Source organism: Canis lupus, chromosome 19 (assembly GCF_048164855.1).
Source record: "Canis lupus baileyi chromosome 19, mCanLup2.hap1, whole genome shotgun sequence".
Lineage (NCBI taxonomy): Eukaryota > Metazoa > Chordata > Mammalia > Carnivora > Canidae > Canis > Canis lupus.
In genome coordinates, this window is record NC_132856.1 from 39,458,532 (window position 1) to 39,471,730 (window position 13,199).

The window sequence follows — 13,199 nt, forward strand, 5'->3', positions numbered from 1 at the left end:
CCCTCATTTGTTGAGTATTTGTATCATGAAAAAGGGGTTGATTTTGTCAAATGTTTTTTCTGTATCAACTGAGATGCTCATGTGGTTTTCTCTTCCTTCATTCTGTTCATGTGGTATATTACATTCCTTGATTTTTGTGTGTTGTACAATCTTTGTATTCTAGGAATATTTTCAACTTGGTCTTGATGTATAATCCTTTTTGTGTGCTGTAGAATTCTGTTTGCTAGTATTTTGTTGAGGATTTTTGCATCTATATTCATTAAGGATATTGGTCTGAAGTTTCATTTTCTTGCAGTTTCTTTGTCTAGCTTTGATATCAGGGCAATGCTGGACCTATAACATGAGTCAGAAAGTATACCCTTCTTTTCAATTTTTTTGGAAGAGTTTGAGAAGGATTACTGTTAGTTCTTCAAGTGTTTGGTAGAATTTAGCAATGAAAACATTAGGTCTAGGGCTTTTCTTTGTTAGGAGGTTTTTGATTACTGATTCGATCAGTATCTACTCAGATTTTCTATTTCTTTATGATTTAATCTTGCTTTTGTGTTTTCAAGAATTTTTCCATTTCATCTAGATTATACAATTCATTGACATACAATTATTATTATTATTTTTTAAAGATTTTATTTATTTATTCATAGACACACAGAGAGAGGCAGACACAGGAAGAGGGAGAAGCAGGGAGCCCAATGTGGGTCTCCAGGATCACACCCCAGGCTGCAGGTGGCGCCAAACTGCTGCGCCACCGGGGCTGCCCCGACACACTATTATTCACAGCACTCTTATAATCCTTTTATTTCTGTAGAGTTGGTAATAATGTTTCCACTTTCATTTCTGATTTTAGTAAATTGAGTATTGTCTTCTTTTCTTAGTCGAAGTTTTGTCAATCTTTTGAAACAACTTTTGGTTTCATTGATTTTTCTTTAATATTTTTCTTTTTTTTCTTTTTTCTTTCTTTCTTCTTTAATGCTTTTCTATTCTCTATTTAATCTCTGCTCTAACTTTATTATTCTGTTTGCTTTTGATTTTCTTTGTTCTTTTTTTAGTTTCTTAAGTTGTAAAGTTAAGTCATTGATTTGAGATCATTCTTCTTTTTTAATGTGGGCAATTACAAATACAAATTTCCCTCTTAGAAGTGTTTTCACTGCATCCTATGTTTTGGTGGGTTGGATTTTCTAATTTACCTTGTAATTTCTTCCTTAACTCACGGTTGTTTAAGGATGTATTAATTTTTGAATTTTACAGTTTTTCTAATATTATTGACTTCTAAATTTATCCTGTTGTGGCCAAAGAGGATACTTGGTATGATATCCTTTTAAATCTATTGTGACTAAATTAGTGGCTTAAGATATGGTCTAATCTGGAGAATGTCCCATGTGCACTTGAGAAGAACTTGTATGCTATTTGTGTCTGCACAGAGAGTTCTGCATATGTTTGTTAGATCTAGTTAGTTTATTTATTTATTTTTTAATTTTTATTTATTTATGATAGTCACACACAGAGAGTCTCAGAGACATAGGCAGAGGGAGAAGCAGGCTCCATGCACCGGGAGCCCGACATGGGATTCGATTCCGGGTCTCCAGGATCGCGCCCTGGGCCAAAGGCAGGCGCCAAACCGCTGCGCCACCCAGGGATCCCTGTAGTGAACCTTTTAAAACACAATGTTCATTTACATTTCTTATAACCGTTTTGATTTAAAATCTATTTTGTCTAATGTTAGTATAGGTGTCCCTATCCTCTTTTGGTTACTATTTGCATGGAATATCTTCTTCCATCCTTTCACTTTCAATCTATTTGTGTCTTTTGATCTAAAGTGAATGAATCTCTTGTAAACAGCATATAGTTGGGTCATATTTTTTTATGTGTTTTATTGAGATATAATTGACATACAATGAGTCATATTTTTAAAAATCTGTTCTGCCAAACACTGTCTTTTGATTGGCGAGTTTAATTCATGAAAATCATTACAGATAAACAAGGAACTTACTTCTGCCATTTTTCTATTTGTTTTTTATGTCTTAAAGCTTCTTTGTCCTTCATTCCCTTCATTACTGCCTTCTTTTGCATTTAATTTTTTTGTAGTGAGGCTTTTACTTTTCTTTCTTGTTTCCTTCATGTATATTCTAGAGTGATTTTATTTGTGGTTACCATGGGGATTACATTTAACATCCTGAAGTTGTAATACTCTACTTCGAGTTTGTATCAGATAAAATTTAGGAACACACAAAATTTGTTCCTATATAGCTCTATCCTTCCCCTTTCAATTACTGATGTCACAAATTACACCTTTATGCATTGTGTGTCTAAAATTCTAGACTAATAATTTTTAATGCATTAGTTTCTTAAATCATGTAGAAAACAAAAAGGTAGAGTTATAAACCAAAGTTATAATAACTTTAAAAAATTAAAATAGTTATTAATTTATTTTAAAAATTTCGGAAAAAAATTTTGGTATAGTTAATAAACAATGTTATACTAGTTTCAGGTACACAATATAGTGATTCAACAATACATTACCTAATGTTTATCATGGTAAAGATACTCTTAAATCTCTCCACCTATTTCATCCATTCCCCACCACCTTCCCTTTCCCCTCTGGTAACCATCAGTTTATTCTCTATATTTAAGAGTCTGTTTTTTGGTTTGTCTCTTTTTCTCTTTGTTCATTTGTTTTGTTTTTGAAAGTCCACCTGAGTAAAATTATATGGTATTTGTCTTTCTCTGACATTTAGCTTAGCATTATACTTTCTAGATCCATTCATGTTGTTTCAAATGGCAAGATTTCAAGCTTTTTATGGCTAAATACTATTCCACTGTGTGTATGTACATCATATCATTTTTATCCATTTTTTGTTGGACACTTGGGCTGCTTCCATAATATGGCTATTGTAAATATGCAACAAACATAGGGGTTCATATATCCTTTAGAATCAGTGGGTTTTTTTATTCTCCCCCCCCGCACTGTTTTTGTATTATTTAGGTGAATACTCAGTAGTGCAATTTCTGGATCATAAGATAGTCCTATTTTTCAAATTTTGAGGAACCTCCATAGTTTTCCACAGTGGCTACATCAGTTTGCATCCCCACCAACAGTACATGAGGGTTCCTCTTTCTCCACATCCTTGCCAACACTTTTTGTATCTTGTGTTTTTGATTTTAGGTATTCTGACAGAGGTGCGGTGATATCTCACTGTGGTTTTGATTTGCATTTCTCTGATGATGAGTGATGTTGAACATCTTTTCATGTGTCTGTTGGCCATCTGTATGTCTTCTGTCCATTTTTAAAAATTTTATTTATTTATTCATGAGAGACACAGAGAGAGGTAGAGACATAGGCAGAGGGGGAAGCTCATCGGGCTCGGAGCCCGATGCAGGACTCAATCCCCAGGCCAGGATCACACCCTGAGCTGAAGGCAGATGCTCAACCATTGAGCCACCCAGGCATCCCACTTCTATCCATTTTTAAATTGGATTATTTGGTTTTTGGGTGTTGAGAAAAATAATAATTTGAATTATTTAAAATAATTATTTAAAATAATAGCTTTAAAATTGTCAATGTATTTTCCTTTGTCAGAAATCTTTATTTCTTTATGTGGCTGAGTTACATAATGTACTTTCATTTCTTTCAGTGTGTGTTTATATATATATTTTAAAATTTTTTGTCTTTTTTTTTCCTTTTGGTCCTTTCATTTCAACTTGCCCTTTACCATTATCAAGTGCAAGTCTAGTGGTAACAGACTCCCTCAGCATTTTTAAAATCTAAAAATGTCTTAATTTCTCCTTTTAAAAATTTTTTCTCCTTTATTTTTGAAGGACAGTTTAATTGGATATTGGATTCTTGGTTGACAATAATATATCAAACAACCACCTTTGGCCTTCAAGGTTTCCAATGAGAGATCTGCTGATGACTTATAGGCAATCTCTTATATGTAATGGGTTGTTTCTCTCTTAACGATTTCAAGATTCTCTCTTGGTCTTTGTCTTTTGGAAGTTTGATTATAGTGTGCATGTCTTGGGTTCACTGAGCTTGTTGGGTGTTTATATTCATGCATTTCATCAAATTTGGGAAGTTTTTAGCCATTCTTTCTTCAATAATCTCTCTATACTTTTCTCTTTTTCTCTTCCTTCTGGGACTTCCACAGTGCATGTGTTGGACAGCTTGGTGGTTTTCCACAGGTCTTTAGGCTGCGTTAACTTTTATTCAATATTTCTTTCAGCTTTTCAGACTCAATAATTTCAATTTTCCTATCTTCAAGTTACCTAGTTCTTTTGCCTACTCAGATCTGCTTTAATCCCTCTGAGGAAATTTTCATTTTGGTTATTGTATTTTTCAATCCCAGAATTGCTTTTAAAAATGTTTTGTATCTTTAATATTTCCATTTTGTTCTTACATCATTTTCTTGACTTTTTCCATATCTTCTTTTTAGCTCTCTGAGTGCCTTTTAGACAGTTGTTTTAAAGTCTATTTCTAGCAAAGCTTCCATCTTGCCTTTCTCAGAGGGTTTGTTGATTCGATTTTTCCTAGAGCCTAATGCAGGGTTTGAACTCATGACCCTGAGATCAAAACCTGAGCTAAGATCAAAAGTCAGACTCTGACTGACCCACACAGGCACCCTTAATTTTTTTCCCTTTGAATAGGCCATAGTTTCATGTTTTTTGTATGCCTTGTAAATTTTGTTGTTGTTGAATACTAGACATTTGAATCTTAAAGTGTGGTAATTCTAGTGGGTCAGATTTTCACTTTTTCTCTGATTTTGCTAGGTTTGTTGTTGTTGCTGTTGGTTTGTTATAGAATGTCTCTGTGCTTGGGATTAATCTAAAGTGTACACTTTAGATCTTCTCTGGTCTTTTCTGAGCCCACACCTTTCCCTGACATACATGATGACTTCTTAAATTCCCTTGTACATGTGTTCTAGTCCTTAAATGTCTGGTTTTGAAATACAGAAAAAGAGAAAAGTGAAGGGTAAGAAAAGGTAAATTCTGTAAATTCCCTGGAAATCATTTCAGCTGGAGGGGGAGGGTATTGCAACAATTGTGGTAGGGATTGCAACCGTGGCTGCTTGCCTCTGTTTCTGCACTTCTGTGATCACAAGCATCAATAAACAATCTGAACATAGATACCTGATAGAAGACAGAATCTTTATTGCTCATCTTGGCTCTTGAAAGCTGAGTACAAATTTTTATGGAACTCATGCATGGTTGCCTACCATGGTGCTTGGGATTAGAGGGGGTCAGAGTTGGGTAATCAGTACTATGCTAAGAGCTGAAACTGACCAAAATTAACTACAATTTACCATCCAAGTTTCTGGAAGTTATAATACTTCAAATAGAGTCCAGAGCTCCAAAAACAGCTATATTAGATTCTAGTGCAGTAGTTGTCTAGATAAGGGAGATAGATTCCTGGTCCTTCCTTTCTGCCATGTTTTCTCTAGATTTAACCTCATATAAAGGCTTTTGTGTAAACATAAATTTCCATTTTTTTTTCTGGGAATAATACCCAAGAGCTCTATTTCTGAATTGTATGAGAATTGCATGTTTAATTATTTAGGAAACTTCAAAATTGTTTCCCAGAGTTACTATACCATCTAACATTCACTCCAACAATGTATGAAAGATACAGTTTCTCCATCTTTTCACCAGCATTTGGTTTTGTCACTATTTTTTGTTTTAGAGGTTCTGATAGGTATGTAGTGACACTTCACTGTGGTTTTAATTTGCATTTAAAAAGTGGTTAATTAAGTTGAATATCTTTCAAGTGCTTATTTGCCATCTATATACACCCCAGTGAAATATCTGTTAATGTCTTCTGTTCATTTTCTTTCTTTTTTACTTTTTTGCTTTGGGAGTTTAAAAAAATGCATATTTTAGCACAATGACATCAGCAAAATGGTGGAAAAGGAAGTTCCCTGCTCATATTGCCCCTCAGAAGCAATAACTTGGCAGCCACTCATGGACAAAAGTATTTTATGGGAATTCTGGAATCCAGATAAGAGACCGTGAAACTCCAGTGTATTCAAGACGTAGGAGGTCCATTTTGAGAATGTTGGCCCATGCCCTGTGGGTAACTCACCAAACATGGTCCTGTCAACAGACCTGGAAATAGCTCTGTGCCCCCCGTTTGGCCTTGATCTTATAACCAGCATTATATATCAAGGAACCCGGGAGAAGTCATGTGTGCCTATGTCTCAGACAATAGGCCCCAGACCTTGGCCCTAGTTGTGGACATGGAAGTGGCCTGTGAACCAGTTCTAGCCCTTCTCAGCCACAGCTTGGGAGCCCCTGGAGGCAAGCCTGTCAAACTTGGTCTGATGCAGATTATGAAATGGCCCTCAACTCAAACTCCTCCTGACAGCAGTCTGCAAGCAATCCTGACAGCCCAGTGGTCCAATGGGAAACAGGCCCCTCTGCACCCCTGGACATTATGAAATGGCCCTGTAGTTTGGCTCCGGTTCCTCCCAGCTTCAATCTAGATTTAGGAAGTCTTGCCAGCCTGGGGACCCACTGCAAGAAATGCCCATCAGTTCCCTTGGAAGTGGGACAGTCACTTTTGGCATGACAGCAGATTCATGAAACAGCTCTGTGACTTCGTTCCAGCCCATCCTAGTCACAATCCATGAGCAGTCCTGCCCACCAGAGACCACCTAGAAGACAGGCCCATCTGTGCCTCCAGGTCATTTGGAGTTAGCCAGTTAGAGAAACAAAAAAGAAAAAAGGAATGAAAAGAATGAAGAATCCCTACATGAAAAATGGAATTACACTAACTAAACAAATATACACATCATAAAATTCCAGAAGAAGAAAGGGTAAGGGGCAGGAAGCTTATTTAAAGAAATAATAGCTGAAAACACCTTATATTTTGGGAGAGATATGGACATCGAGGTAACTGAAGCTTCAAAGACCCCAAGCAAGATCAACCCAAAGAAGACTAAGATACATTATAATCAAATTGTTAAAAGTCAAAGACAAAGAGAAAAATTTGAAAGCAGGAGAAGAAAAGCAACTTGGCATATAGAAGGGCAGTGCCCCCCCCCCCCCCCCCCCGCCACACACACACACAGGCTATCAGTGGATATCTCAGCAGAAACCTTGCAGGTCAGAAAGGAATGAGACGATATAGTCAAAAATGCTGAAAGAAAAAAATGCCAACCAAGAATACTATACCTAGCAACAATGTCCTTCATCTTGAAGGAAAGATCAAGAACAGACAAAGAAAAGCAGAAGGACTTCACCACCACTAGACTTGTCTTACAAGAAATGCTAAAGAGAGTCTTCAAGTTGAAATGAAAGAATGCTAAGAAACAGCATGAAAACATGGGGCACCCACGTGTCACAATTGATTAAGAGTCCAAGTCTTGGGGCAGCCCCGGTGGCTCAGCGGTTTAGTGCTGCCTACAGCCCAGGGTGTGATCCTGCAGACCTGGGATCGAGTCCCACATCTCCTCTGCCTGTGTCTCTGCCTCTCTCTCTCTCTCTCCTCTCTGTGTATTCTCATGAATAAATAAATAAATAAAACCTTTAAGGGGACGCCTGGGTGGCTTAGTGGTTTGGTGCTTGCCTTTGGTCCAGGGCATGATCCTGGAGTCCCCGGATTAAGTCCCTCGTCGGGCTCCTGGCATGGAGCCTGCTTCTCCCTCTGCCTGTGTCTTTGCCTCTCTCTGTGTATCTCTCATGAATGAATAAATAAAATATTAAAAAAAAGAGTCCAAGTCTTGATTTCAGCTCAGGTAATGATCTCAGGAGCCTGTGTTAGGCTCCATGTAGGGCATAGAGCCTACTTAAGATTCTCTCTTTTCCTCTCTGTCTGGCCCTCCTTTCCCCCAAAGAAACAACATGAAAACATATGAAATTATACAACTCATTGTTAAATATATAGTCGAATTCAGAATGCTTTAATATTGTAGTGGTGGTACGTAAATCACTTTTAACTCTAGTATAGAAGTTAAAAGATGGTTGCCAGAGGGGAAGGTGTGAAGGTCAGAGGGATGGGCAAAATGAATGGAGGGGAGTGGGAGATACAGGCTTCCCATTATGGAGTGATTAAGTCATGAGAATAAAAGGTACAAGATAGAGACTATAGTCAATGGTGTTTTTTTTTTTTTTAAGATTTTATTTATTTATTCATGAGAGACACAGAGAGAGGCAGAGACATAGTCAGAGGGAGAAGCAGGCTCCATGCAGGGACCCCGATGTGGGACTCAATCCCAGGACTCCAGGATCACACCCTGGGCTGAAGGTAGGCGCTAAACCCCTGAGCCACCCAGGGATCCCCAGTCAGTGGTGTTGTAATAGTGTTATATGGTGACAAATGGTAGCTACACTTGTGGTGAGCAGTGAGCATAGCACAATGTGAGAGTTGTTGAATAACTGTTGTACACCTGAAACTAATGTAACATTATGTGTCAACTATATTCAATTCTTTTTTAAAAACAAGAGACTGGAAAAAAAACAATAGTAATAAAATATAGCTACAATAATTTGTTAATGGATGCACAATAGAAAAAATGTAGAGTGATAAAAAATGTGGGGAAAAAAGTATAAGCATAGAGTTTTTGTATGTAATTGAAAGTAAGTTGTCAATGTCTTAAAATAGATTGCTATAACTATTAGATATTTTATGTAAGCCTCATGGTAACCACACACACAAAAATCCTCTAGTGGATACACAAAAAATAAAGAGAAATTAAAGTATATCATTACAAAAAATAAATTATAAAGGCAGCAAGAAAGGATTAAAAGAACCAGGAACTACAAAATAATCAGAAAACAATTAACATAATGTCAATAAATCCTTTATTAACAATTACTTTAAATGCAAATAGACTCAATTTACCATTCAAAAGGCACGCAGAAAGGATTTTTAAAAAGCAAGATCAACAATATGCTGCCTATAAAAGACTCACTTAGCTTAAAGAATGCACATGGGCTGAAGGTGAAGAGATGTAAAAAGATTCCATGAAAATGATAACCCACAGAAATTGAACAGGGCAAGCTAATCTTTTATTAGAGAAAATACTTTTATTCAAAATCAGTTACAAGTGGGATGCCCGGGTGGCTCAGTTGATTAGGTGTCTGACTCTTGATCTCAGTTCAGGTCTTGATATCAGGGTAGTGAGTTTAAGCCCTGCATTGGGGCTCCATGTCCCGCTGGGCTCCACATCCAGTGTGGAGACTACTTTAAAAAAATCAGTCACAAGATGAAGAAGGTCACTATATAGTGACAAAGGAGTTAATTCATCAAGAGGATATAACAATTGTAAATAGATATTTGCCAGAGCACCTAAATCTTTAGAGCAAATCTTAATAGAAGTGAAGGGAGAATCAAATAGCAATACAATAAAAGCAACAGACTTCAAACCCCACTTTCAACAATAGATAGATCATCTAGACAGAAGATCAATAAAGAAATAATGGACTTGAATAATAATATAGACTAAATGGACTTAGCAGATATATCCACAACATTCCATCCAATAGCACCAGAATAACATTCTTCTCAAGCACACATGGGACATTCTCCAGGATAGATCATATGTTAGGTCTCAAAAAAGTATTGGAAAATTTAAGAAGACTGAAATCATATCAAATGTCTTTTCTGACCACAATGGTATGAAACTAGAAATCAATAATAAGAAGAAGAAATTGAGGGATGCCTGAGTGGCTCAGTGGTTGAGTGTCTGCTTTTGGCTCAGGGTGTGATCTTGGGGTCCTGGGATTGAGTCCCACATTGGGCTCTCTGCGAGGAGCCTTCTTCTCCCTCTATGTCTCTGCCTCTCTCTGTGTGTTTTTCATGAATAAGTAAATAAAATATTTTTTTAAAAGAAGAAGAAATTGAAAAAGTTACAAATATTGGAAATTAAACAATATATTCCATGGGTCAATCGATGGGTCAAAGAAATAAAAATGGAAATAAGTATCTTGAGACAAATAAAAATGAAAATACAACATATCAAAATTTATGGGATGCAGCAAAAGCTGTTCTAAGAGGGAAGTTTGTAGTGAAAATGTCTACATTAATACAAAAAGAAAGATCTCAAATAAACAACCTAACTTTATACCTTAAGGAACTAGAAAAAAAAAAGTTCAAAATGAGAAAAAAATATTAGAGTAGAAATAAATGAAACAGACAATAATATGATAATTAAAAAAAATCAATTAACCTAAGAGCTACTTTTTAAAAGATAAACAATTTTGACATACCTTTCACTAGACTAACCAAGAAAAAAAAAGAGAGGATTAAAATAAATAAAATTATAAAAGTGTATATTACAACTCTTACCACAGAAAATCAGAGAATCATAAGAGATTATTATGAGCAGCTATACACAGACTAATTAGATAACCTAGAAGAAACGGGCAAATTCCTAGAAACATACAAGATGCTCAACCCACTAAGCCACCCAAGGGCCCCAAACTCCTGTTTTATATTAGTTCCCAGGGTCATCACCTGTTCTTCACCATGCCCAATTGCACTTACCACTAAGGCCAGCCTACTGTCCTTCACCTGGGGCAGCACTGCACTGTTTCCGGTAGAGTCAGGCAAATGTTGGCATTTTTCTCTAGGTGCTTGTCAAAGATACATTGTCTGAGGTATCCTGGCCAACCCCTGACCCCAGGTTGATAGAAAACAGTCTCAGGTCTCTTCTCATGTGCAGAGGTGCTTAGAGTCTTCAGGATGATGCAACCCACCTATTTTCAGATTCCCCAGGTGAGAAGAAAGGGATGGAGCTGGGAATGGGAACTGAGACTTCTGGCTCTGTCATATATCAGGATAGACTAGGACCTTAGTTTCTATTTTGACAATTGAGTAAATAGCATATGGTCATAGTCCAGAACGGGGTCCATGGTCTCAAGGGGAAAACCTCACTGAAGTTCTTTCCCAGGGAGAAGAGGAGGCAGCATGGCCTAGAACCAAACATTTCCATTAGCTGGGGGAGAATATGAGACATAACAAACCAGGTTAGCTCTTTACTGGGGATAGGAGACACAGAGCCCTTTTTTGCCAGCCCTTATGGGTTGATGATCTCAATGTGGAACTGGAGGTGAGTGGCTGTGACTACACAGTGTCCCCGGAGGAGAGCACAGGTATAGCAGTTGTGGCATTGCCAGTGGCATTGGATGACATCGATGGCGTTGAGCACCTGACAGTATCGCCAGTGGATACGCCACATACGGACCAAAGACTGGATCTTGACCACTGCCCTCTCTGTATTTGCGTAGGTAACCAAGGCTGCCTTTCGCTTCTTCTGCAGCAGGCTCTCCAAGGTCAGCCTCCACCAGCGCTGAATGATCCAGGCACTGAGAGCTGCGTGCAGCAGTGTCCTGCGTACGAGGGTGCCACGCCACCAGGCCTGAATCTCTGTGGCTGCTTTTGTTTTTTTCTTTAAACTTTTTTTCTAGATGGAGATAAGAGAGACCACTCAGGGAACTTCCTGCCATCAATTTCCAAGATCTTCCTGGAAGGGGCCCAGATTCTCTTAATTGTTATCACTTCTTTGGAGAATTCAGGGGAGTTAGGACACTGTCTAAGAGCCAGAAGACCTGATCAGTGAGGCCTCCTCTATCACTATGGGCACATCACTCTGCCTTCAGAGTCATAGCACCCTCCTGACTATATCACAGGTATATGGATCAAGAGAAAAACCATTAGTAGCTAGAAGGGTATATTAGGAATGTGAAGGATTGTGTTAGTCATGCTCTACCTCTTCAGTGCTTATTGGGTTTGGCAGATTTGGCCTTATAATGCCTTTGCTTGGTATTCTCTGCTAATGTAGTCCCAAACCATCATTGGTTGATTTCTCTTGGCCACAACAGTGTACTTCAGTACTGTGATGGGTTTTCAGCACCCTCATCCCATTTTCTACTCAAGCCCATATTTTGAACATTGTACTCTCTAATTCAGAGTCCTCACAACCTCACCTCCCAGCCCCATTTGTTTCTTGATGGCTTTCATTCTCTCCATTCACTCTTCATGTCACAATCAGATGGAGAACCAGAGAGCTCATGCTGAGCAGGGAGTGGAGGAAAAATGAGCCAATATTGAGTTGACTCTTGATTATTTTAACTCTGAATCTATAAAAAGAACAATTCCACACTTTCACGACACAGAAACAAATGTTCTGGATATCTCTTAACTACAAGGAGATTTTACCCACCTTGAGTTTCTGCTTCCGCCTCTTTTTAAGTTCAGTTATTTCTTCAACATCTTCGATTACAATTACAATTAAATTGCCCTCAGTCTGTCATCAGAATTAAATGGGAAATGAATGGATGAGTTAAGACTGCTTTTTTCTCTCTATGGCCCAGTCTCAGATACACCCTGCTTCAGTATCCCTTCTTTTACTAAGACCTGTGAAGTCCCAGGTGATTCCCACCCACTCCTATCTTGCCTAATAAATCTGGCCATGTCTCTTACACAAAATCGGATCCCCATGGCTTGTCTCTAGATGGTTCATTAGCCTTGATTTCTCTACTTACCAAAGTCTGGCATGAGTAAAATGAGGGGGACAGCTATGAGTTCACAACTGCATTGTGACATAAGGATTAGGATATCTACCACAGAGTTAAGTCTTCCTCAGAAAAAAGCTCCCTGGGAACTTGTACTGCCTGTCTACTTCCCTCCTGCCAGAGTGGTACCAGAGTTCAGAGTGGAAAGATAGGGCACTTGGGTGCCATTTCATACCAGGGCTCTCCTCCAGGAGGGCCCATCCACAACCCTCTTCATTATCAGTCACACAGGAGAGCAGGAGGGACCATGGCAGTGTATCTCCATACAACTCCCTACTGTCTTCTCAGATAGCATCTCCTGTCTTCCCCTAAGATTTCAGAACCTCAATACACCATAGGAAACTAGAAGGAGAGAGAAAAGATGAATCTAGAAAGTTGTAAAATAATGATAAAAATTTAAATTAGGGCAGCCCGGGTGGCTCAGCGGTTTAGCGCCACCTTCAGCCTGGGGCATGATCCTGGAGACCCAGGATCGAGTCCCACGTCGGGCTCCCGGCATGGAGCCTGCTTCTCCCTCTGCCTGTGTCTCTGCCTCTCTCTCTCTTTCTCTGTCTATCACGAACAAATAAATAAAATATTTTAAAAAATAAAAAAAATCTAAAAAAAGTTTAAATTAAATGGAAAACAAAAATGGGTGGTGTAAAGTAAATTTAAAAGGTAGTATTTTTTAAAAGACCAGTATTAAAGATAAACATTCC

General features: G+C 38.1%; 1 protein-coding gene across 1 annotated transcript; it reads right to left on the reverse strand.

The window, feature by feature from the left end:
- Positions 1-10,949: 10,949 nt before the first annotated feature.
- IQCF2 (IQ motif containing F2) lies at positions 10,950-12,494 on the reverse strand. The gene is made up of 3 exons (XM_072786031.1): positions 12,410-12,494; positions 12,150-12,233; positions 10,950-11,390 (listed from the first exon to the last, which is right to left on the reverse strand). The coding sequence occupies exons 1-3, from the start codon at positions 12,425-12,427 to the stop codon at positions 11,004-11,006; spliced, it is 489 nt and encodes a 162-aa protein (XP_072642132.1). The 5' UTR covers positions 12,428-12,494; the 3' UTR covers positions 10,950-11,003.
- Between the last annotated feature and the right edge of the window lie 705 nt (positions 12,495-13,199).